Below are 26563 nucleotides of genomic sequence, written 5' to 3' on the forward strand. Positions count from 1 at the left end.
TCTCTTACTCAGAATTCCATTCAGGATTCCCTTGGTTCTGTTGCACTGTGATGTCTGTATGTGGCGCCTTCTTGGCGACTCCAAGGTTCTTAGGGTCCCTGTTCCCCTATATGTGCCTTCTTCTAACATGTAACCTCCTTGAGGTCAGAGACTGACTTCATTTTGTGTTTGTATCCTAAGCACCAAAAGTACTTAATAAATACTATGTGTTCACTCCCTCACTCACTGGCTGTTGCATTCATTTGGGTATTCTCATGCATAGGAGGCTGAAACAGCGTCTAGAGTGAAGACTTATGGGATGAATGTCTCGGGGTCTCCCACTTTCCTCATCTGTCTGTGCTGGTCCCAGAGACTCAAGCCATAGCACCCATGCTGTTCACTGGGAGGGCATCAACTGTGGTACCTGGGAGCGTTTATTGGCGAAATGACCAAGATTCATACATATTGAAAGAACTTGAAAGTGGGAAAGGGCCAGAGACCCCAGGGGACAGCCTAAGTCTAGCTGGCCAATGGGCTCTTGGGCCCTGCTCTGTAGCAGGGAGGCTACAGGGGAACCTGAGAAGGCTCTCCAGGGGGCTCTGGGGATGCAGAAAGGAAGGCCTCTGGGGAGTAAGAAGGAAAAAATCAGAAACTTATTGGCTGGCTCAGGGAAGGAAAGGTGATTTGAGGGATGCATATAAAGGAGGGGAGTGAGGATGTCAGGGGGTTCATCAGAGGCTGAATTGGGGATGGGGGGGCAGGAGAAGGGAGGAGTGGATCAGGGCCAGCCCCGTAGCATAAGAGAACATAAACAGAGTGTAGTGGAGGGGACCAGCCCTGGGTCAGAGTCACATGTAAAAATTGTCTAGGCCCTGGAGAGGAGAGTCTCCAAGATAGGGTACCCTTGAGCATCAGCCAGTCTCTGCAAGAGGCTGAGATGTGCGACCCATCTTGGGATGAGTGGGGGGCGTGACCCTGAGATCCTGTTGGGGACCATGGGGGGCATAGGGTGGTAGGACAGGACATCTTCAGGGATCACTGAGGGGCTACAAGTGTGGCTGCAGCAGGAGTGGCGGGACTCCTGGTCTCCTCAGGATCGGGGCCTCCCCACGCTGGGTGCTCAGAGAAAGTCAAAAAGCCCGAAATTCTTGGCTTGGTTGAGGAGGAAACAAAGAAAGAAAAGACACATTTAAGGCCCAGGGGAGAGAGGCCTTGCTAGTTAGTGGGGTTATGGGGATGGCAGCAACCAGTACACGGGCATTGGTAGCAGCAGACTGTTAGATGGGAGGGCTGGGCCCCATCCAGGGCATCACTGCCCATCAGGTCCACCCAGGGTAGGGGGAGAGCAGGAAGCTCCATGGGTCTAGGGAAGGTTAGTGAGGATGGCAGCAGATCCAGGATGTTGAGGGTCAAGGCTGCAGGCAGGACTGGGGGAGGGAAGGAAGAAAGGGACTGCACCCTGTGCTGGGGGAGGGCCCAGGAAGCAAGGGAGGGGTTGGCCATGCCTTCTGGGTTTCTGGCAGGGTCAGTCTGTGCCTTCCTGTGTCTGTGTCTAAGGCAGCTCATCTGGAAGAGTTAGCATGTCTGTCTCAGGCTGCCTGTGGGTGTGTGTGTGTGTCCAGCAATGCCAGTATGTAGGCATGGCTGTACCAGGCAGCTTGTGACTGTTGGAGTAGGTATGTTTATCTGTCTGCCCAGTGTGTGTCTAGGGGTGTGTGTGTATCTCCCCATGTGTATATCTATGTCTCTGTATATGTGTTTGCATACACCTCTGTAGGTGGGTATATTTTTGTGTCTATCTGTGTGTCTCAGTGTGTGTGTGTGTGTATGTGCGTGTGTGCTCTGTGAGGCTGCCAGTATCTTCGTGTGTGCATGTGTGTGTACGTGTATGTGTGTGTGTGTGTGTACACTCTGTAAACTGGTATATGTGTCTCTGTGAGGTTGCCAGGGTCAGCGTGTGGCACCCAGTGATGTGGCATTCACAGAGCTGAGCCAGCACTTGAGTTGTTGTGATTGGGGAGAGAAGAGAGTGCCCTTCCCACAAGGAATCCTGAGCATGTGATCCTGGTGGGGATGCAGGGGACAGGAGGGAGCTGGGTTTCCCTGAAGAGACTGGAGGAACCCTGGGGTGATGGTTAGGGGGTGAGCAAGCAGCTGAGGGAACAACCAGGGACAGGAGGCAGTGGCTGGAGGTGGGTTAGAGGCCTGAGGTTGCAGAGGCAGCAGCGGCAGCCCTGAGGATGCCCCTCTGCCCCTCGCCCCTCCCCCCACCAGTGGTCAACCCCCCAGTTTAGTTCACTTTAGTTTATTTCCCTTTGTTTAGTTACCAGACAAGTAAAAAGAACTGACTGGTGATGGCACCAGCCCGGGGGCCTGGGGGATGGGACGGGGCCAGAGAAGGGATGGGAACCGCTTACATCACATCCACAAAGAACTCACTGGGATTTCCCATGGCCATGCGGAAGGACTGTCTGCTGGCGGTCAGTTCTGGGGGCACCGAGGCCAGGTCTCGGCCTGGGGGGGCTCCGGGGGGACCCATGGCAGCAGGCGGAGGGGGCATCATCAGCATGGGTGGACCGTACAGCGGGGGCACCCCCGGGGGCCCGTAGGACTGGTGTGTGTGGTGGCTGCGGAGGCTGTGGGCCAGTGAGTGGTGGCTGCGGACACTGTGCTCGCTGGCGGCTGGCCCAGAGCGCTCGCTGGGGGCTCGCTCCCGCCTTAGGCTGCTTCGGCTCGTGTGGTCTGACTCGCTTCCACTGCCCCCTGACTTGGAGTCCCCGGCCTTCGGGTCCTTTTCCTTCCGCCGGTCACTGCCGCTGCGGTTGGAACCACTGCTCCGGCTACCTAATGGAGGCATGGGAATGGAAAGGGTGAGGGTCTGATTATAGGAAGGAGCCCCTGCCAGGCCTCACTGACCATTTCAGGGCCCAGGGGCAGCTTACCTTCACTGTGTTGGCTGCCCGCACTGCCCCCACCACCGTAGCTATACCCTGGCTCAGGGAAGCCAGGGTGGGGGTTATAGGGATGTGGGGGGGGTGGGTACTGGTAAGGGAAAGCCATGGGCCATGGCGCAGCCCCTGGGTGTGGGAGAGGAGCCAGCGTGTCTTGGTCCGAGGCCCCACTGGAGCCGTCCTGGTCATGCAGGGACAAGTTAGCCATGTCTGCAAAGGAAAACCAAGAGAGTGAGCTTTAGGTGCTAGCCCCCACTGCTGCCTCTGTCTCTCTCACCCACGTCTCAGCTCCAAGGCCTTCAACAGCTTCCAGGTGACCTCTCTACAGCATGGCCTTCAAAGCTGCGCCTCCACATCACATTTCCTGCCTGATTGTGTATACTCTAGACAAGTCAGACAATGCATATGACTCAGCTCTAGAGCTGGAGAGGACCTCAGAGGCCATCTAATATAACTGTCTTATTTAACATTTGAGGAAACTGAGACCCAGGGAGGTTAAATGTCTTTGGATCAAAGATCTTTAAAGTCATTTTTCATTTGTGTTTGACTCTTCATGACTCTTTTTTGTTTTTTTCTTGGTAAAGATACCAGAGGAATTTGTAATTTTCTTCTCCAGCTCATTTTACAGATGAGAAAACTGAGGCAAACAGGATTAAGTGATTTGCCCAGGGTCACACACCTAGTAAGAATCTGAGGTCAGATTTGAACTCAAGCCTTCCTGACTCTAGGCCCAGAACTCTATTGACTGTGCCACCAAAGATCTAGAGTTGTCTTTTTTTAAAGACAACTTTTTTTTTTAGACATTTCAAAATAAAAATTTCAATTTATTTTAAAATCTTTTAAATTAAAAATCTTTTACTCAAAAAAGTCTTCCTTTGCCCCCCTCCCACTGCTTTTCTTCCCTACCTCCTCACACTCCACTGAGAAAGCAAGAAAAACCATGCCCTGGTACAAACGTATGTGGTTTAGCAAAATGAAGTCTTGCAATGACCGTGTCCAAAAAAAAAAGTATGAAAGACATAGAAATAGAAGGATCCTCAGAGGTCAACCAGACAACTCCTTTATTTTACAGATAAGGAAACTGTGCCCCAAAGATGCAACGTGCTAAGTGGCGAAGTTGGAACTCAACCCGACCTGCTCAGACTCCAAACCTGGCTCTCTTGCCACAATCCAGGGGCCTCAGTAAGCCCCCATACAAGCCCTCAGATGCTAATGCCTTCCCCTCTGGGTTATCTTTATGTACTCTGTCTATGTCTTTTATCTAGCTAGATATTCTACCCATTGTTTCCCCGTGGGAACGTAAGCACCAAGCACCGTCAGGGCAAGGCTTGCTTTTTGCCTCTTTGTATCCCTAGGATTTAGCACAATGTCCAGCACATAGAACTTAACAAGCACTTACAATGAGGATGCCCTCTTCCTCTCCTATGGAAACTGTCCCACAGCAACAAACAGACAAGCTCAGAGTCACCGCTCCTTGACAGACGGTGCAATAGTTAAGGCAATGGAGTCAGAGGACTTATGTTCAAACCCTGCTTTGATGCTTCCTACCTCAGTTTCCTCAACTGTAAAATGAAGGGATGAGAATTAGAAGGGATTAGACTAGAGGCCTCTGAGGCAACTTCAAGCTCTAGAACCCTTAAATAAATGTTGACTGACTGACTTAATGATCTAGGGAGACATCCCTGAAGAAGAAAGGCTTGGACTAAGTCTGCCCCCCAAACTGAATTACCCTTCCCCACTGCATTTGGGGTAATGGGATTTGAGTTCAAATCCTTGTTTCTGTCACTTCCTGCCTATGTGACCTTGGACAAGTCACATAAACTCTCTAGGCTTCAGCTTCCTATTTATAAAATATAAGAGGTTGGACAATATAATTTCACAGGTCCCTCCCAGCTCTAAATCCTACAAATTTACTCAACTATCTGTGTGACTGTTGACAGGACCCTTTTCTCCCTCTCTGGGCTTCAGTTTCCCCATCTGTAAAAAGAAGGGGTACATGACCTTGAATGTACTTTCCAGCTCCAATTTAAAGTTCTTGGATTCTCAGTTCCCAAAATTTAGGGATGATTATTGAGTATAAGGGGTCCAGGAACTTAAAAAAAATTATGTATTTGTATTGAGCAGGAGATAGAGATGAGGAGGGAGGTATGCCTGAAAAATGCCTGGAGTTGGAGAATCGAGTGTCTTGTTCATAAAAGAGCTAGGAGGCTAATATCACTAGATGACACAGTCCATGGTGGCTGGTGAGGAGGGTCAGAGAGTAAAGTGTAAGAAGATGGGGAAGGTAGGAGGGGGCTGGGCTATGAAGGACTTCAAAGGCCAAACATGGCATTTTGTATTTGTTTCTGGAGGTGACAGGGAGCCACTGAAGTTTATCAAGTAGGGGGTGACATACATGGTCATCTATACTCTTTAGGAACATTACCATCATCACTACTGCACTGGCTATACTCTCCTCTCTTCCCTGAACTGACTTCTTGGTGAAGCAGTTCAAAGCCACACTGATCTTTTCTAAGTCTCTTGCCCCCTCATCCTCTTACCAATGTTGCCCCTCCAAGCTTCAGTCTTGCATCACCCCAAATATCAGCTGTCTTTGCTCCTGTTCACATATTACTAGAGAAAATCATGAAACTGTCCTAACTGAGTCCACTACAAAATTATGTTACATATGGGCCCTCACTGTGGCAAGGCAATCACTTTACATCCTCTCATTCAACTCACTTTCCCACTTATCCTAGCAGTTCTTCTAAAACTTCTCATCTCTCTTCATTTCATGGTTTCTCCTTACTTTCTCAGCTGAGGACTTTGAATTGTATTTTACTGAAAAAATTGAGGCCCTTTGATGTGAGGTCCATCTTCTCCCCTCTTCCTCATCTCATATCACTCAGATGCCTTCTGTTAATATCTCCTCCTTCATCCCTGTCTCACATGACAAGGAAGTCCTTCTCCTTGCCAAAGCCATCCTCTCTATGTGCACAAGTGATCCCCTTTCAGATTATCTCCTCTCTCATTCATACTCAGTCTCCATTTGTTTTCTAGTTGCTTCCCTATTGGCCTACAAACCTCTATATTCCTAGCACTTAGCCCAGTGCCTTGCATAGAGCATATGCTTAATAAATGTTTGTTGAAGATCATAAGGGGAGGAGCCAAGATGGTAGAGTAGAAGGACAGACCTGTAGAAGCTCTCCCCCCATAGCCCATAAAATACCTGTAAAAAATGACTCTAAACAAATTTTAGAGCAGCAGAAGCCACAAAACAACAGAGTGAAAGATTTCCAGCCCAAGACATCCTGGAAGGCTGACAGAAAAGGTCTATCACACTGGGCTTGGAGTGGAGCACTGCCCAGCCTTGGCTATGCAGCGTGGCAGGGACAGGACTGGAGCAGGATCCAGAGTGTGGAATCACCTGTGGTACCCAGACTACTCAACCCACAAATGCCAAAGGCAGCTTCAAAGGTCAGTGAGAAAGTTCTTTCACCTGGGTGAGAAGGGAGCAAGGTCCTGCCCTAGACCCAGCCCCAGGCGGCCCCAGCACCCATTTTTGGAGCCCTCTGCCTAAAGACCCTGGGGGAATAGAGCTGCTGATCTGGATCTCAGCCCTGAGTGGCAGTCCTGGGGTGAGGAGGAGCACTGGCTGGTGGAGCTGGTGGTGACTATGGAGAGGGAATTCTACTTGAAGATCCTGGGCAGAAAAGCTTGTGGTTGCTCCCAGACCAGAGCACAGGCCTGGACAGGAGTAAACTCATCTTCCTTGATTGTGCCACTTTGGAGGAACTGAGAACTTACAGGTCCCTACAGTATACTCTCCTCTTGACAAAGGACTCAAAAGTCAAGTAACTGGCTGGGAAAATGCCCAAAAGAGGGAAAAAAAAATAAGACTATAGAAGGTTACTTTCTTGATGAACAGGTATTTTCTTCCATCTTTTTGGGTGAGGAAGAACAATGCTTACCATTAGAGGAAGACATAAAAGTCAAGACCTCTGCATCCAAAACCTCCAAAATAAATATATAATAGTCTCAGGCCATAGAAGAGCTCAAAAAGGATTTTGAAAATCAAGTAAGAGAGGTGGAGGAAAAATTGGGAAGGGAAATGAGAGAGATGCAAGAAAATCATGAAAAGCAAGTCAACAGTTTGCTAAAGGAGATACAAAAAAATGCTGAAGAAAATAACACCATCAAAAATAGACTAACCCAAATGGCAAAAGAGATCCAAAAAGCCAATGAGGAGAAAAATGCTTTAAAAAACAGAATTAACCAAATGGAAAAGGAGGATCAAAAGCTCACTGAAGAAAATAATTCTTTAAAAATTAGAATGTAGCAGATAAAAGCTAATGACTTTATGAGAAACCAAGAAATTACAAAACAAACCAAAAGAATGAAAAAATAGAAGACAATGTGAAATATATCATTGTAAAAACAACTGACAAACAACTGATCTGGAAAATAAATCCAGGAGAGACAATTTAAAAATTATTGGTCTACCTGAAAGCCATGATCAAAAAAAAGAGCCTAGACATCATCTTGCATGAACTTTTCAAGGAAAACTGCACTGATGTTCTAGAACCAGAGGGCAAAATAGATATTGAGGGAATCCACTGATCACCTCCTGAAAGAGATCCCAAAACAAAAACTCCTAAGAATATTGTAGCCAAATTCCAGAGTTCCCAGATCAAGGAGAAAATATTGCAAGCAGCCAGAAAGAAATAATTCAAGTACTGTAGAACTATAATCAGGATAGCACAAGATCTAGCAGCTTCTACATTAAGGAATTGGAGGGCTTGGAATATGATACTCCAGAAGTCAAAGAAACTAGGATTAAAACCAAGAATGACCTACCCAGCACAACTGAGTATAATACTTCAAGGGAAAAAATGGTCATTCAGTGAAATAGAGGACTTTCAAGCATTCTTGATGTAAAAACCAGAGCTGAATAGAAAATTTGACTTTCAAACACAAGAATCAAGAGAAGCATGAAAAGGTAAACAGGAAAGAGAAATCAAAAGGGAATTACTAAAGTTGAACTGTTTACATTCCTACATGGAAAGATAATATTTGTAACTCTTGAAACTTTTCTCAGTATTTGGGTAGTTGGAGGGATTATACACACATATATAGACAGAGGGCACAGGGTGAGTTGAATAGGAAGAGATGATATCTAAAAAAATAAAATTAAGGAGTGAGAGAGGAATATATTGGGAGAAGAAAGGGAGAAATGGAATGGGGTAAATTATCTCTCATAAAAGGGGCAACAAAAAGCTTTTCCAATGGAGGGGAAAAGGGGGGAGGTGAGAGGCAAAAAGTGAAGCTTAGTCTCAACACATTTGGCTTAAAGAGGGAACAATATGCACACTCAATTTGGGATGCAAATCTATCTTACATTACAGGAAAATAGGGGTGAAGGGGATAAGTGGGGTGAAGGGGATGATAGAAAGGAGGGCAAAGGGGAGGAGGGAGAAATTAGAAATAAACACTTTAGGGGAGGAACAAAGTCAAAAGAGAGAATAGAATAGATGGGGGACAGGAAAGGATGGAGGGAAATATAGTTAGTCTTTCACAAAATGACTATTACGGAAGTCTTTTGCAAAACTACGCATATATAGCCTATATTGAATTGCTTGCCTTCTCAGTGGGGATGGATGGGGAGGGAGGAAGGGAGAGGAGTTGCAACTCAAAGTTTTAGAAAAGAATGTTGAGAACTGTTTTTACATGCAACTGGGTAATAAGAAATAAGAAATGGGGTATAGAAATCTATCTTCCCTTACAGGAAAAGAGAGAAGATGGGGGTAAGGGAAGGGAGGGGTGTGATAGAAGGGAGGGCAGATTGGGGGAAGGGGTAATCAGAATGCACAGTGTTTTGGGGTGGGGGAGAGATGGGGAGAAATTTTGGAACTCAAAATCTTGTGGAAATGAATGTTGAAAACTCAAAATAAATAATAATAAAAAATGTTTGTTGACTGACTGACTGAAACATGACCATGTCTCCCCCATCCCTCCCAAACCTTCAGCTGATCCATCCATCCCCTCTATCACCTCATATCTCTCCTGCCTTTTGTGACTAAACTTCCCAAGAAGACTGTCTACAAAGGGTGCCTCCATTTCCTCTGATCTCACTCTCTTAACTCTACATAGTCCTGCTTCCAACCTCAGCATTCAACCAAAACTGCCCTCTCTAAAGTTACCAGTGGCCTCTTAATTGCCAAATCCAGTGGTCTTTTCTCAGTTCTCATCCTTCGTCTCATCTGTAGCCTCTGACACTGTCAATTACCCCTCCTCCTTGGTACTCTCTTCTCTTCAGGTTTTTGGGACATCCCTCTCTTCCTGGTTTTCCGTCTGTCTCTCTGATCACTCCTTCTGTCTCCTTCACTGTATCTTCATCTAACTCATTCCCATTTCTCCCACTATATTATCTTACTTTTGATCTCATCAGCTCCTATGAATTCTATGCTGATAATTCTCAGATACACTTAGCCACTCTTAACCTCTCTCATCATGTCCAGACTCACAACTTCAACTGCCTATTGGACATCCCTAAACATCCTGGCAGGATAAGGTACCAAACACTGAGGTCCTTGCTCAAACTAAACTGCCAAGCATTCCTACTATACTTTAAAGAGTCCAACTCCGATGGGCTGGCCATGTTTTTCAAAAGCAAAAGGTATGCTTGCCAAAGACTATTTTTATGGAGAACTCACATGGGGCAGGTGATCAATCAAATGGTGGTCAGAAGAAGTGATACAAGGACACTCTCAAGATCTATCTCAAGAACTTTGGATTTGATTGTGCGACATGGGAGACACTGGCACAGGACCCCTCAGCATGACTCTACCAGTTTGAAAACCTTATTCATATTTGGGGGCCTACCTTTCTGTGCCTGCTCCCATCAGAAAGAGTGCTGTGCTCTGTGAGCAAAGGAGAATTGAAATAGCAAAAAGGAAACGTAGGATGCATAAATTTGGAGTATCCACCCCAAATGTTCACACAGACTATCTGTGCTCAATCTGTGGTAGAGCATTCCGAGCACATATTGGTCTGATCAGCCACAGTCAGACACATTGAAACTTGACTTTATCATGGTGATGTCATTTTGGTCCTCTTCTAGAACTAAGGACAACCAACCAAAGCTAATCCTCTAAAACTGAACTCAGTATCTTTCCCCCCAAACTCTCCACTCCTCTAAATTTTTCTATTACTGTGCAGGACACCACATTCTCCCAGTCACTCAAGCCTGCAACCTAGGGGTCACCCTGAGCTCCTCATTATCTTACAATCTGCTCAGGTCCCAGTATCCAATCTATGGTTCAGTCCTGTTGATCTCACCTCTGCAGCATCTCTTGCCCGTTTCACCTCTGCCGCATCTCTTGCCCGTTTCACCTCTGCCGCATCTCTTGCCCGTTTCACCTATCTCTTGCCCGTTTCACCTCTGCCGCATCTCTTGCCCGTTTCACCTCTGCCGCATCTCTTGTCCGTTTCACCTCTGCAGCATCTCTTGTCTATGTCACCTCTGTAGCATCTCCTTCCTCACCTCTACCTCCTGGCTTCCTTCTAGTCCCAGCTAAAACTCCATCTTCTATAAGAGGCTTTTCTCAGTCATCCCTAATCTTAGTGCCATATCCGGTGTTGATTATCTCTAATTTACCCTGTATATATCTACTTGGTACATAACTGTTTCCATGTTGTCTCCCTTGTTAGACTGTGAGCTCCTGAAGGGCAGGGAATGCCTTTTGTCTTTCTTTGTATCCTCATTTCTTAGCATAGGGCCTGGCACAGAGCAGGTGCTTAATAAGTGCTTACTGACCCAATGACTTCACCTTTCTGGGCCTCAGTTTCCTTATCAAGAAAATGAGAGGGTTTTACCAAATGGCATTTAAGTTATATCCCAGCTTCTGGTCTATGAATTTTCTGGGCCTCAGTTTCTTCCTTTGTGAAATGAAAAGGTCTATGACTTCACAGGTCTATGCCAGCTTTCAACTTACAATTGAAGGATTCTTAAATCACTTCCCCTCCCTGGGACTTATTTTCCTGATCTGTAAAATGAGGGGATTGGATGAGATGCCTTTAAATCTATGATCCTAGAGTTACTTTACAATCTCAATTACTTATCAGGTGAAATTCAATAAATAATACAGTAAATCTTGTATGAGATTTTTCTAGATCCATTGGGATCAGTTGGTGGCACAGTGTATACATAGAGTGCTGAACCTGGAGTCAGGAAGGAAGACTCATATTCCCAAGTTCAGAAACTTAGAGTAATCGTGTGACCCTGGAAAAGTCACTTAACCATTTTTGCTTCAGTTTCCTCATCTGTAAAATGAGCTAGAGAAGGGAATGGTAAACTACTCCAGTGTTTTTGCCAAGAAAAACCCCCCAAAATTGGATCACAAAGAGTCAGACATGATTGAAAAATACTTGAAAGCTAGCTCTATTCCAAGTTCAAGTTAATTTTCCAAGACTAACCCTGGAGTTCCATCCCTGAGACATGGTAGTGTCCACTTTCCTCGGCAAAAATACAACTATCATCTAGCTCCTGTAAACCTTAACGTAGGTCATTTCCCTTCTTTACCTTTACCTGTGAGCAGCTTCTTGTCAATGCAACTGACAAAAAGTTCTTTGTGCCAAGTAGTTCTCTGACTTGAGACAAATGTTCATGACTTCTGGCCCCTAGTTTTCATGTTTGTCTCTGAATGAATGTTTCCCCAGACTCATTCATGCATATTTTAATTCTGCATGCTTAATACATGTATGACTGCTTCCAAAGTAGGATTTAGGTGAGTATAAATTCATAGGTTCTGAATTCAAGAATTGGCAGGCACCTCAGAAGACCACTAGTCAGACCCATTTGTTTTACAGATGAGGAAATTGAGGCCTAGGGAGGGTCATAAGATCAGAGATTTAGAGCAGCCTCAGAATCCAACTAGTCTAATCCCCATCATGCCAAGTAGGACACACACACACACACACACACACACACACACACACACACGCACATGCATATGCACACACATACGCACACAACCCCTCGGTTTATCAGCTTATGATTTTTCCAGTGACAGGGAAGGTAGGAGTGGGGGGTAGGATAAAGCACTGAGGGAGGGAGGGTGGAGAAGCACTTACTGCCACAGAGGTCACCGAAGATATAATAGCACTGCTCTGAGAAAGTGATCTTGTTGACCGTGTGACGGATGAAGCCGGCTTTCAGCAGGTTGCTGGCGTATTTCCGGGCCTCGCGCCGGTCCGTGAAGCCCTCCACATTGTGGTACAACCAGTCCACTACATCTGAACCTGAAGGCAACCCAACTTCTTGAGAGGCTGGCAGGGAGAAGGTCCTTGCCCCCAGCTCAAGCCCACCTCACCCCAGGATCTCAGCCTGAAGTTGGCTTCACCTCAGTGGGAATCATCAGTATCTCAGGTGCTGTGTGGATGATGAAGCTTACCAATGAAGGCGTTGGGAATGGTGATCTTGAGCCACATACGGTCTCGGACCTCTAGCCCAGACTCAGGGGAAGCCATGGCTTTAACTATGGTGGCCATGTCGCTGTGGATGGACAGGTGAAAGTCATCGAGGCCTGGGGGGGCAGAGACAAAGCAGTGGGAGGCAGAAAGAACCACTGACTCTGGAGTCAAGAGGACTTGGGTTCACATTCTGCCCCAGCTACTTTCCATCTGCGAGAACTTGAGGAATCTCTCTTTCTCTCACTGTTTTGTCATCTGTGAAACGAGGTGGTTGGAATGCTAAGATGGCCCCTAAGGTCCATTCTAACTCTGAAAGTCTTTGTTCTAAGTGGAATAGAACAGAAAGGAGTAATATTGTTGACCTTCTACCTTCCATATTTCAGTTAAATTCAACAAGAAATTACTCAGTATCAACTATGTGTCAGGCTCTCTGCTAGGTTCTAGGGATCCATAAATCATGGAAACAATCTTGGCTCTACCACTGATTCCCTGTGTGACTTTGGGTAAGTTACTTCGGCTCCCTGGGCCACAGTTTCTTCATCTGTAAAACAGGTCTTGCACTGGAAGGGCCCTTGAGGCCCCTTCCAGTTCTAAGTCTATATTCTTTGACCTTGGCCTTGAGAAAGGCAAACAATGAGGTTAGGGATGCCAGAGGTCAATGACTCTGAGACAGCTGGAGAGCCCCCAGGCTGGTTGCCCCCTGACCCCTTCTATCCTCAGAACTCGAGGCTCAGTACTGCTCTCTCATCTTCCTTTGCACCCTGCCCTCCCTCCTTCCTCACTTGGGGAGGATGCTTCCCTCACATTCCCTGTTCTGAGGAGGAAAAGAATGGGAGGGCAGGCAGGCACTCACGCTCAGTGTCAGGGATGGAGCTGGCGATGGAGGAGCTGGTAGATGTGATGGTGCTGAGGGAGGGGCTCATGCCATAGGCTGGAAAGGCACCTGTCATCGCTGCTGTGTGGGATACCCAGGCTGCAGGGTCAATGGGGCGAATCGGCTCACCTGGGGAGGGGTGAGATACAGGTAGTAACTGTTGGCCACAAGTCACCAGCTCCTGCTTCTTCTCCCCAGCTCCCAAAGCCTGGGACAATGGCCAAGGTAAAGAAGATGGGAGAGAATGAAGGTGACTCTGGCATAGTCATTTCCCTTCTCTGGGCCTCAGGATCTCCTCTATAAAGTGGGAGCAGTTGGACTCCACCCTACAGTCCTTTTCCACCAAAGGTCTTAGGGATCTGAAGGGCTGTTTCTGCCCCTCTCTCTCTTGCTCTGCCTATGGTTCGGCCTGAGAATAAGCTGTCCCCCAGGGGTGTGGGAATGACACCCTGAGGGGTGGCAGATGCAGGAGGTAGGAGAGACAGGGGCTCACATGTGCCAGGCACCAGCTTTAGGGACGACTCCCCCATCCACTTACTCCTGGGCAGGGTGAAGCAGCCTCGGGGGCTGGGATCCCAGCATTTGGCCACTGTCAGGGTGATGGGCCTGCAAGCAAGAGGCAAGGGGTCAGGGTTAAGTGTAAGATCCTTCCTCTCTCTCTCTTTCCAACATGCATACTTTCCCTTCTCCCAGTTGGTAACAGGTTACAAACCCTTCCCTGATCCCCAGAGAGTATCCTTTTTGGCAGTGGGAGTGCTAGGTTTGAAGACATGGAACCTGGATTCAAGTCTTGCCTCTAGCACTTACTTGTTTACCTTAAGCACATCACTTAACCTCTGTTTGCCTTAGTTTCCTCCTCTGTAAAATGAATGGGTGGGACTAGCTGGTCTCTAAGGTCCCTGTCAGCTTCTAGGTCTGTAATTCTACAATGACCTGTGTCACTGACCTGCCAAATGAACGAATGCCTTCTCTCCCTCAGTCCCAGTTATGCCCCCTCTCCCTTCCCTCCCACTTCATACCCTGGTTTGTGCACGATTTCTCGAAGTACTCGGACAGCATCATCATTACTCATGTTCTCAAAATTGATGTCATTTACCTGGAGGATGAAAGCATAGGAAGGGAAGAGAGTTGAGCCTATGGTTAGATTCCCCTCTTCCTTCCCCCATCTCCCACCCCAGATTCATCTCAAATAATCAGGCAGGGGGGTTCCTACTCAGAAAGGAGGGAGTTGTGACCAGGAAACCCCAGGCTTCAAGGAATAGGGATGCAAGATCCCCTCGGTGGTCAGGGAATGTGTGGGCACCTGTAGGAGCATGTCCCCCGGCTCAATCCGTCCATCAGCAGCCACGGCTCCACCCTTCATGATGGAGCCAATGTAGATGCCCCCATCACCCCGTTCATTGCTCTGACCCACAATGGAGATGCCCAGGAAGTTGTATTTCTCTGTCAGGATGGGGATAGAGGGAGAGACAGGATCGTACAAAAAGACAGAGTCATAATTCTGACCTCCCAATAACATGGATAACAGAGGTCACCCAGCCTCTGGGTAGCTAATTAGATAGCACAATGGGCAGAAGGTTGGGCCTGGATTTAAGAAGAACTGAGGCCAGTTCAAATCAGGCCTCAGTTGCTTAGTAGCTGTGTGACTTTGGGCAAATCACTTAACCTCTGACTACCTCAGTTTCCTCTTCTGTAAATTGGAGACAATAATAGCACATAGCTCCCAGGATGGTTGTGACATTTGAATGAGAAGATATATAAGATACACACATATTCTCACACGCATACACACATATATGAAGATATATAAGATATATATACACAGACACATTCATATATAATGTAAAAAACCTATACAGATGTTAGTTATCATTAACTCTGATTAAACTCAATGGCAGTGAGGCAGTGACTGGGGAGATAGCTCTAACGTTAGAAAGTTTTTCATAGGATTTTAGGATCCTAGGATTAAGGCTGGCAGGGATCTCAGAGCCATCTAGTACAATCCCTTCCTTTGACAGGTGAGGATTTTGAATCCAGATCCTTGGACTCCAGAGGTGGGGCATGATACTGATCTATAATACACCATACACATCCACCTTGGCCTGACCCCATCTGGGGCAGCCCATTTCCAGAAAGGTATTGACCAGCTAGACAGTGTGTGGGGGAGGGTGTCCAGCAAAATGACAGACCAGAGACCTGACCACCTGAGGATGACTTGGAGGACTGGGAAATTTAGCCTAGAGATCAGAAGCCTAGGCAGTTAACACAGAGGGGTCTCCTATTCAGGTACAGGTTGGACTAGCTGCCTCTGAAGGCCCCTAGATCATGTTCCAAGGAGGCCAGATGTTCTTGAGTCATTAGCACAGGAGGGAGGGTAGAAAGTCCTGGGTACATGAAGACTCTGAGTAGAGGTGGGCCACAGAGGGTCAGGATCACAGCTGTGATGTGAGGGCAGGGGAAAGCAGGAGAACAGGTCTCAGCGGACAGGACAGGGGCAAGGGAGACAGTTAAGTGGAGGCTTAAGACAAGGGACAACTACCTGATACTGGGAGCTGTCTAAAAGCAGGAAGGCTGGCCCCTCCCCAGAGGCCCTTGGTGGGGTGCTGGGGTTGGACTGGCTGGCTTTCCCAAGAAAAGGTAAGGGGTGGGGGCAGGATTCAGAACCTGGCTAAGAGGAGAGATATGGAGGGCAAGGGAAGGTAGCTGAAAGCTTGTGATGATGCGGATAGAAAGGGAAGTGGGCTTACTCACCCATGTTGAGCGTGACAGTGATAATGTTGAGGGACATTGTGGAATCAGTGATGCTGCTGAAAGATGAGGACTGTAAGAGAAGAAGCCCATGAGAAGGGGAAGCAGACAGGCCCCCCCATCCCCTCCCACAGGGCCAAAGAGGTCCTTGTCCTCAGCTCAGCCCAGGGCCAGGCACATACCCGCTCGATCCGGGCCACCTTCTGTTTCCGCCGACGCCGCTTGTGTCTCCTCATGAGGCGGGATGCACTGCTCTGTTCTGTGGAGCTGCTGAACCTGGGGGTTCCATAGTCCATCCCCATAGTGTCCCCACTACCAAGGCTCTGAATCCTCCTGCTATCCTTTGGGCTCCTGGGGCCCCCTCTACCCCCTGGAATTGCTGAACCTGGAGGGCCCACAGTCCATCCCCACAGTGTCCTCTGAAACCTCCTGCTATCCCTGGGGCCCCCAGCCCCACCTGAAGCCCTCCTCTCTGGGCCCACCTGCTGGTAGAATCATCCTCGTCAGAGTCGAAGAAACTCGTGGTTTCCAGCTCACTGCTCATGAGGGTGGAAGAGCTGTCGTAACCCCCAGGCTCCCTCCTCCGCTCACCTTTGGCTGTGCCATTTATCCGGGCCACTATGGAGGTGGGGGCAGGGGAGGGGCAGCATAGTAAATCAGTGCGGGAAACCCAGCTTCCAGGTCAAGCAGGAGCAAGAAGGGGAGAGGCTGGGCAGGGTCTCTGGGAGGCAGAGTGGTGCATTCTGGGAAACATAAGAATCCCAGTCTATATGCTGGTGCAGAACTGCACATGTGACCTAATGCAAATCGCTCGGCCTCTCAGAGGGAAGTGGACAAAGCTCTGAATCGACAAGCCTATGGGCTGGGCAGAGGGGTCAGGGGTTGGGGTTCAAGGGGTACGCACCGTGTTCTGGCCCATCCCTCCGTCGGGGCCGCTCCTGCTGCGCAGACACCAGGGAATCAGTCTCAGTGTCATTGTCCAGGTTCTCCTGGCTCCCCCCACCAGTGTGAGGGCTGCAGGGGGAGAGGGACCCACATTGGGGGATGGGAGCAGAGACACACTCCCATTTTCAGGCCTGGCCAGAGGAAGGTCAGTCTCCTCTCCCACTAGCTGGAAGTTCGATTACTTTCTTTCCCATCAACTCTTTTCCCACGGGGTATCCTTCCTCCCTCCTCCCCATCTTCTCTGTACTCACTGGAAGGAGGGAGGTCGGGAGTCACCAATGCCACCCGTGCGTTCCATAGGGGGTGGCAGCTCGGAAGGATTGTCAGGGCAGAAGGAGCCAGGCTCTGGGTGTGAGCCCTCTGCTGACACCAGCTAAGTGTAGAGCAAGACCATGGAAGTGAGAGAGAAGTCAGGTGATTTTTTGGTGGACAGAGGATAAAATGGGGCCAGTTGGCAGGTTGGAGGTTTGGGCAATAAGACGGCATGGCACTACATTTGGAGAAGAGCTGGGTTTGAATCATGGCTTTTTTTGAGTGCCTATGAGACCCTGGGCAAGGCACTCAGGGCCTCAGTTTCCTCATCTGTAAAACTGGGGCAAGAGACTAGATGGTTTATAAGGCCCCACTCAGGTTTAATTTCAATGAAATGGTTTGGGAAGGTGAATGAGACAGGGCAGATTAAAGGGGACAGGCCCAGGGAGTTGAAGCAAAGGTCACCAGAGGCTTGAAGAGGCCTAGCCAAGAAGATATCTTGTACCCATAGGAGGTCCTTGACCCTCTCCCCTTCTCCCAACCATGCCTGCAGAATAAGCGATCCAATTCAGACAGGGAAGATGCTGATCCCAGAGGACCAGCCGGGATCCCCTACACCCAGTCATGGCCACCTTCCTCCAACACCAGGGAGCTCGTGTGAGAAAGGAGTGCTCCATCTTAGGTTGGAAGAGAGAAGAGTAGAAAGGGATATGACAGTCACGGGGAAGGGAAGGCTGGGGCCTCAGCTCCTTACCCAGGACACCACCCGGCCATTGAAACACGGGAGCCTTGCGTTGTCATCAGAGATCTCTTCCTTAACCACCCTGAAGGCAATGAGGAGGCCAGTTAGCCAGGGGCAACCACTTCTTGGAATAAAGCCTCCATCTGCCCACTTCTCCCTCTGCCCGGAGTCAGCTTGTCAAATGGCAGAAGGCAGCAAGCACTCCTCTTCTCACCCACCCATTCTGTCATCTTTTCTCCAATTTAAGTATTCCCAATTCTTTCAACTGCCTTTTTTCAAACACAGGCAACTGATATCCCAGGATGGCTCTCCAGCTGGACCTCTCTGCCTCCCCCTCATGCCAGCCACCACCTGCTCCCAGATATCCTCTGTTATCTCTTTGCCAGCCCTGTCACATCTTCCCCTTCCTTTTGGTCCCTCCTCCCCAGCCCCAAACCTGAAGCCAAACCAAAGGGGCAAGCCTCGGGACTAGGCAAAGGGCCCCTGGCTTCCCTGATATAGGGAGCTCCTGGACAGGAAACTCCAGCCCCCAATGCAAGGCAGTGCCTCCTCTGAAACTCAGGCTGGGTCAACTGGGTCGAGCAGCATTTGCCAAATTTTTGATCTCAGGACCTCTTTTATACTCTCATAAATGAATAAATGACCCCACGTGTGGGTCATAATTATCAATATTAAATGTGATCTTAGAATCATTATTTGGGGCCGAGGTGATAAAGTAGACAGAGTGCTGGGTCTGGAATCAGGAAGACCCGAGTTCAAATCTGCCTCAGACCCTACCTGTGTGACCCTGGGCAAGTCACTTAACACTGTTTGCCTCAGTTTCCTCATCTATAAAAATGACCTGGAAAAGGAAATGGCAAAATCACTCCTATATCTTTGCCAAGAAAAAAACCCATGGATATTATGGTCCATGGGGTCACAAAGAGTTGAATACAATTCAACAAGAATTATTATTAATCGTTTTGACCTCACAGATTCCCTGAAGGAGTCTCAGGGACCCCCACGGTTCTCTGGATCACTTTTTGAGAAACACAAGCTGGACTCCAGGGAATCAATAAAGTGAAATGATTTGCTCAGGGTCACATAGGCTTTGCGTGTGTGTGTGTGTGTGTGTATGTGTATGCGCACGTGTGTGTCATACAACACAGACACACATATACATATATACACACACATATTTAAATTTTATATATCTCAGAAGCAAGATGCTAACCCAAATTTTTGCCTATGATTATTTCCAATGTGGAAACACATAGAGAAAAAGTGCTCACTGGACCTTTCCCCTTTTCCAATGATCACAAAAGTACTTAGTATGTACTCTGTATTTATTTATTTGGAAATATTTGCTATTTTCCCCAGAAGAAGATAAGCTATTTGTCAGCAGGGACTGTCTTGTTCTTGTATTCTCAGTTCCCAGTGCAGTGCCTGGCACACAGGACATGCTTAATAAATATTGGTTCACGACTGAATGAATGAGCTGGAAATTCTGGCTGTGGGTTCCAGCCAGGCAGGATGTGGGAGAACATACAGGATCAACGCAGGGATGATGGGAGCCAGGGTTTGGAGAGTATAGGGCAATGGAAGTCTGAGCACTCCTGACCCTCCCAAGTGACTCAGGGAGATGGGAACTGAGGGCTCAAGAGTGGGTCGAGTGGAAGGTGGGTGGCAGGTATCTGGAGGGTTCAAGGTCTGGCATACAGATAAGGAGAGTGGAGGGAAGGGAAAGAGACAATGTAGAGTGAGAGAAAGAGTGTGGAGGGAAAGCAAGGACAACCCAGTTTCCCCTCGAAGTGGGAGCTGCTCTTGGTCGGAGGAAGAAATGTACTTGGCCGCCTATGACTCTCACATTCCTGGCGTCTCAGCCAAGTTTGTGGAATGAGCCGATCCCCAACCCCCGCAGAGTCCCTCTTTGTCCTAACCGACTAAGGTGGTCCAAGGCACCCTTTCTCAGGCTCTTGGGCAGGGCCATGCAAAGAGGAGGAAGAAAGAACTAGAAGACAGAGGCTGAGGGAGGGCTGGGGGAGGGTCCCTCAACGAGATGGGAAGGACGCTGGGGCATTTGGCCTCCTGTGCCAAAGGAGACAAAGTAAAGAAAAGGGACAGACCAGAGCATCTCTAAGGGCTCCTGAGTTCCCAGTTCCAACTTTCCTGGGGCTCACTGGAGCCCCATAGTGGAAATGTTGAGTCAGGAAGACAGGTTCAAATCCTGCCTCAGACACTTACTAGCTATGAGACCCCAGGCAGGCTACTCTCTGAACCTGTTTCCCCATTTTTAAAAGGGGGAGAATCACACCAACGTCACAGGGCTGTGGAGGGGGTCAAATGAGATCGCGGATGCCAAGTGTTTTGCAAACCTTAAATCAATTTGTGAATGTCAGCAGCTACCATCATCACTGACTCAGTGGAAGCTGAGGAGCCAAAGAATCTCTCAGGGTATCTGGTCACCTTTCTGAAAAGAAGGGCTTTAAATTCCCTCCTTTCTCTGGACCTCAGTTTCCTCCTCAGGGCATTCATAACCTGGTCTCTTCCTATTTTCCAGTCTCCCCTTCACATAATTTGAGATGCAATGACTCTGCTTCTTGGCTATTCCTCAAACAAGATACTCCATCTTCAGCCTCCAGGCATTTCCCCTGGCTGTGCCCCATGCCTAGAATGCTCTCCTTCCTCATCTCCCATTCCTGGCTTCCTTTAAGTTCTAGATAAAATCCCAAGAAGCTTTTTCTGATCCCCCTTAATCTATGTCTGTTGCCTCTGTTGATCACCTCTAATTTATCCAGTCTGCGATAGCTTGTTTGGAGTCATTTGAACATCATCCCCTCCATCAGAAGTGAGCTCCTTGAGGGTAGGGACTGTCTTTTGCCTCTTTTTGTATCTCCCATGCTTAGCACTGTACCTAGTACGTGTGTAGTAAGTACATAGGTAGGTAGCACAGATTAGGTGCTTGATAAATCTTTGTCACTGACTATAAAATGAAGGGCCCTTCCAGCTCTGTCTAACACTCTAGGATTGCTGTGGCATCTATCCCCACAGAACTAGGGCTGCCCCCACATTTTCAAATAGACACCTCTTATTTCCCCGATTAGGGGTTTCTCAAAGTCAGGGAAGCAGGGAGTCTCCTTCCTTCCTGTGTGTGCCCCATAATGCCTAGCACAGGACTAGTCACTCCATTCCATTCACTTGACAAATATTTACTGAGCACCCAACGTGGGCCTATGCTGAATAAATGTGTCCTGTTCTCAGCATTTCAAAACCCCACCAATTCCTCCCAAAGCATCGGCTGAGATTCCCACCTCTCTCCACACTGCCCACAGTCAGGCTCTTGTCACAGAACTACAGAGAACATCTGACTCAGGAGGGTCTTCAGAGATCACTTCTACCATGCTGTGGTTCAGGGAACTGAGGCTCAGGGTTAATGCTGCTAAGAGCTGTGGGGGATATGAGCTTTCAAATTCAGCTTTTTTAGCATATGCTTTTCTGAGTTTCAGTCTCTCAGATCCTTCTTGACATCTAGCCATCTGTCCTCATGCCCAGCAGCTGTTCTCCACCCCAAATCCAGTTTCTTTGGCTTGCCCTCAGGAAGCCATCCCCCCACACCAAAGGACAGTGTGGGTACAAGGAGTGTGAGGAGACTCTGTGTGTGGGGGGGGAGATGACACACATCAGGGTCACCATCAATCAGTGCGGCAGAGCTGATGGACAGCTGGGCGAGGAGTCATACTGCCTGGGATCCCTGGGTAAGGTATAGCCTTCTAGTGCCCCAAGAAACTCTCTAAGACTCCCAGGTGCAAATATCTTAATGAGTGGAGCGAATTTCCTCACCTGGATGTTCTCTACACTGGTCCAGTAAAAAAAATTACATTTACTTGGTGCCTTAAGATTTCCCCAGTGCTTTCCATTAGCTGGCTTGCTAGACTCTGTGAGTAGGCAGTGTGGTACAGTAGGCAGAGTGCTAGACTTGGGATCAGATTCTGCCTCTGACTCTCCCTACCTGGGTGACCATGTACAAATCACACAACCTCTCTATATCTGCTTCCTCATCCAGGAAATGGGGCAAACGCCCATGGTCCTGACCTCACAGGGCTGTTCTGAAGACCAAATGATATTAGGTAGGAAAAAAGCTTTGTAAACCTTAAAATACCAAACCAACAGTAGCCATTTTTTCCCAAATTTTTGCTGCAGCTAGTGATTTCATCGATGTCAGGAACTCCCAGGTGAGAGAACTCCTTCCACCAGTGCAGATTTCTAACAGCTCTATTATTTATAGGTTTAGAGAGGGGTCTGGGGCACTGCAATTAAGTGACTTGTCCAAGGTCACAAAGTCAGGATGTATAACTTGAACCTACGTCTTCATGTGACTACGGAACTGGATTTGCCACCCAGGATTTTCAATTTCAATTTTTCCCCCAGGTTTTTTCAAGGACAGGGACAGAGTGAGTCTCCTTGTCTTGCACATCCCACAGAGAAGCTGCTTTTTATTATCATGAGAGATGAAAATAATTAATTTGCATGTGAGAAACTGAGGCAAATGGAAGTGAAAGGGTATGCTCATGGTCATACAGCTAGAAAGTGTTGGAGGCAGAATCTGAACCTTGACCCTAAGTCTAGCACTTGTCCATAGTCACACAACTAGTAAAGAGATTTCTAGACTGGAAGGAATATGGTGAGATTTGGCAAGTTTTTTAAGTGTGGAGATGAAGTGATAACATCCTTATCCTCAAGGAGCTGATAGTCTAACAGGAGGCTCAGATGTGCTCACAGAAAATGAGTGGGCTGGGAGCTTTAAGCAGGACAAGAGAGGACTTGGGAATCCTTGGACATGGGGAACAGCCCCTCTCCTTACCCCAACATGAAAGGCTGATGATCTGCCCTCACTCCCTTCTCCCCAGGGTCTTGACTGTGCTATTAACGAACCTCCCCACTCCCTGTCATCCTTCTAGCCCCTGCTTCATCACCATCACCTTTAATCTTCATTTCTTCTTCTGTCATCTTCCTAAGTCTGTTTGCTATCTTAGCTCCAAATTTTCCAATAAAGCACCACCAGCCCCTAGGTCCTTCCTGATCTCTAGCACGAGTTCAAGATCCCTTGGTCTCACTTTCAAGACACTCTTGGTACCTACTAGTATTCAAAGAATCCTTTGGAAGTAGGGGGAGGGAGTGGGCAAGAAAAGTCTTTTGGATCAGGATAGGGTCTCCCAGACCACCCTAGCCCTATATTCCCAGAAGCGCCCCCAGACTCAAGCCCCATAGAGTCCCTTAGCTGGCTTCCCTAGAGCACACGTCAATATATCTCTTCATCCACTTCCACTACTCCATCTTCCATCCACTCCTCATTTTCCTCTTTGGCTTCTTTCCTACAAATTGTGTCCATCAACAATGGGGACATGTCACCCTGGAAGTCCAGTTGGTGTTTCAAAGCCTTCCCCTTCCCCAAACTTCCCTCTTTCTGTTGAGGATTCTACCATTCCTCTACACCCCCAGTGTGGTTAGCTCACATTCAGCCTCCATCTTCCCTCTTCCTTTTAGGACATATCCAGTCAATTCCACCTCTAAATCTCCCACAACAGTCCCCCCCCTTTTTTTAAAATCCCGCTCAAAAGGCCCTCATCATCTTTGTCTCCCACTTTCCTAGTCATCCCATGCAGGTGCTAAAATCATGTTCCCCAAAACACAAATCCAATCAATGATGACAAACCTTCATGAGCCTTCCCTTCCCATGCAGGTGCTAAAATCATGTTCCCCAAAACACAAATCCAATCAATGATGACAAACCTTCATGAGCCTTCCCTTGCCATTAGAATAAAAGACAAACTCCTCATCTTGACTTTAATGCTACCCTCCTTCTTGTCTACTACATACCAACCAAGCTGGCCTACGAGCTCCATTTCCTACCTCTGGGCTTTTGTCCAAATTATCCCCATCTCTAAGATGCCCTCCTCCCTCTTCTCTTTTAAAACTCTTCTCTCCTTTCAGAGTAAGTTCTTCCAGTAAAGCCTTCCTGAATCCCTCCTCAAGAACCCTCCAACATATCCATGAACTAACTGATTCACTTGGCTCCTCCACTAATGCAAATCTCAATCCATTCATGCTTTCCCATGAATTCATCCTACTGGATCCCATCTAACCTGCTGAAGACCTTCCTCAATTTCTCAAGTGACCTCACATATTTAGGCATCTGTACCATTTACTGTCTGCCGTTCTATAGAGCAGAACAGAAGCCCCTTGAGGACAGGGGCAGGCTCCTTTTTTCTTTGTTTTCCTAGTATCAGGCAGACAGTAGGCACCTAATCAATGTTTGGTGAATTCAATGTCTATGTGGCCAAATTAGTCAAACTCCACTGAAGGTCCTGACCCTGCTGTCTTCTCCCAGGTGCCCTCTTTGCTGGCTCCTCTTGCTGCCTGGGTCAAGAGAACTGGAGGGGTAAGAAATGGAGACCTCCTGGGCCAGGGCAGGACCGTAATACTGGGAGCTGACATCTGCAGATCCGGCCAAGCACTTTACATGTATTATCATCTCCAGTGATTCTCTCTGTTCGAAGGGATGGGCCAGCCTGGAAGAAGAAGCTGGCTGGACGGTGAATGACCCCCTCCCCATAATTCGAGGTCTTCCCTTCCACAAAGCAGGACCCGGGTGGAGAAAGGAGAGAACCAGACTTGGGGACGGGGGGAGCGGAGGAGGCAGCCTATCAGGCCACCCCCACGGGGCCTCCTAGCCTAGCCCCCAGTCCCTTCTCCTGCCAGATTGAGTGGGAGCCCCTCCCCCATTCCCAGGGGAGCTGGGGGGGAGGGGGAGGAGGGAAAGGGGGGCCTCTCCAGGCCAGCTGCTACAAAACCTTCCGGCTGCAGCAACATTCGCTCCAACATTCCATCCCCTCTTAAAGGGAAAGTCTCTCTTCTAAATCCCCCCCCACCCCATGCTGGGCATTGGGGCTGGCTTAGAGCAAGAGTGTAGGCCCCGAAGGGGAAAGGGGGAGAGCCCCGGCCGGGCCTCCCGGAGAAAAGAGATCCTCCTCGCCGGTGGCTCCCGCCCCTTAGGGCTCCGAGCAGCCTGGAGAGGAGGAGCCCCCGAGACCCGCGGACCTGACCCTGGGACCCCAAAGAGCCGCCACTTTGGGGGTGCGGTGGCGGCGGCACCGCCCACCAGCCCGAAGTTTTGCTCCTGGCAGCCAGCTGGCACGGGTGCCCGGTGGGCACCGCCCCCCCCACCCCCCGGGCCAGGCCTGGGCGGAGGCCCCTCGGCGCTGTCCTGCCCCCGGGCTCCCCGCTCGGCGCCCACGCTCACCCGAAGTCGTCGTCCATAGACTTGAAGAAGAACTTGTAGGTGGGCCGCTGCAGGACGCCCTTGAAGTCGGCCAGGGTGACGCGCTCGGCGGGCAGGGGCAGCTTCACCAGGTACGGCGTCTCCTGGCCGTCCAGGTGGTAGATGATCTTGGTCTCCCCCATGGTCCCGGCGCCCTGGCCTCGGACCCGGCCGGAGCGCTGGGCTCCGATGCCTGCGCGGCGCTGCGCTCGGCGGCTCGCTCTCCGGGCCGCGGCGGCAGCGGCTCCCTTGTTCTGCGGCCGCCCCCGGGTCCCAGCGCCGCCCGGCCGCCTCCCCGCCTCCCCCCTCTCCAGCTTCCGCTCTCCCAATCTCCCTGGCTTTGGTGCCTCTTCCGGCAGCCCTCCTCCTCAGCAGCCCCGCCCCGGGATTCTCCGGTCACTGTCCCTCCGCTGCGCCCCGACCCCACGACTCGGCTTCCCAGCTCTTTAAAGGCGAGGGGAGTGGCCCTCCACGGCCCTGGCCGCTCTCCGAGTCTTTGTGAGCCCCACGGAGGCTTCGGGGTGGCCCCGGGTGTAGGGGAGAACCCGGGGATGGACTTAGAACCCGACGGACCGGGATGGGCCCTTCCGCCGCGAGTCCAGCCGCAATCACAGCTCCTCAGGGGCATGGCAACTGCCTCCGAATCCAAGGCCAGGGGTTCTGTTCCCACCTCCGATCTCAAGGTGGGGGGCCTTCCAGGGCAAGCTCGGAGCAGCCCGGTCATGGGCCAGGAGCGCTGCCGCCCAGCTCTTTACAAGGGGGGAACTGGCTAAGGGAGGTCTATCAGGAGGTGAAGACTTGGTTTCCTAGTCAACATAACTAAGCCTTGTCCTCCACTCGAGGTACAAATCCTCATCTTACAGATGAGAAAAGAGATGCTCAGAAAAAGTACCAGTGGCCATCTGACCAGCAGGCAGTCAGGTCTTCCATCCGGTGTTTGATAAGAATCAGGCCAGCAGGGGCATTCTGCCAGGAAAGAGGCCATAGCCAACTTCTCCATCTCCTCCACCAATGTTACAATTCCTTAAAGCCTTAACAGTTGGCCAGTGTGGGTCCAACCACTTGTCCCAGCTGCTTTCCTGAGGTATTCAGCACCATCTTGTGTCTCAAGAAATTATTGCCTTATGAACTCTGTGAAAGCGAACTTGATTCCAAGGTCCTCCTTGGACTTTTGCAAATTTTCCTGGCTTAGTCCTGTTCCTGCTGTCCCCTCCCCCGAACTCAGAGGCTTCCTCAGTGGGCAGCCCTCCCTCTCTGAACCTTTAACAATCATCAATCCCCTTCCTCTGCCATTTACTTGCTGCTAAATGGCCCTGCTGGTCATT

The 26563-nt window shown here is 49.2% G+C and overlaps 1 protein-coding gene across 2 annotated transcripts; it reads right to left on the reverse strand.

Moving 5' to 3' along the window:
- Positions 1-395: 395 nt before the first annotated feature.
- Positions 396-25524, reverse strand: DVL3 (dishevelled segment polarity protein 3). 2 transcript variants are annotated; one of them, XM_072640464.1, is made up of 16 exons: positions 25221-25524; positions 17954-18023; positions 17199-17320; positions 16907-17016; positions 16485-16620; positions 16185-16278; positions 16006-16075; positions 14558-14697; positions 14274-14350; positions 13748-13860; positions 13234-13383; positions 12362-12493; positions 12042-12209; positions 2922-3140; positions 2419-2823; positions 396-1131 (listed from the first exon to the last, which is right to left on the reverse strand). In XM_072640464.1, the coding sequence occupies exons 1-16, from the start codon at positions 25379-25381 to the stop codon at positions 1100-1102; spliced, it is 2199 nt and encodes a 732-aa protein (XP_072496565.1). In that variant the 5' UTR covers positions 25382-25524; the 3' UTR covers positions 396-1099. The 2 variants fall into 2 exon arrangements, with proteins under 2 accessions (XP_072496565.1, XP_072496564.1); XM_072640463.1 differs by having other exon boundaries at positions 13793-13860; positions 25221-25518.
- Between the last annotated feature and the right edge of the window lie 1039 nt (positions 25525-26563).

This window comes from Notamacropus eugenii, chromosome 2 (genome assembly GCF_028372415.1).
Source record: "Notamacropus eugenii isolate mMacEug1 chromosome 2, mMacEug1.pri_v2, whole genome shotgun sequence".
Classification (NCBI taxonomy): Eukaryota; Metazoa; Chordata; class Mammalia; order Diprotodontia; family Macropodidae; genus Notamacropus; species Notamacropus eugenii.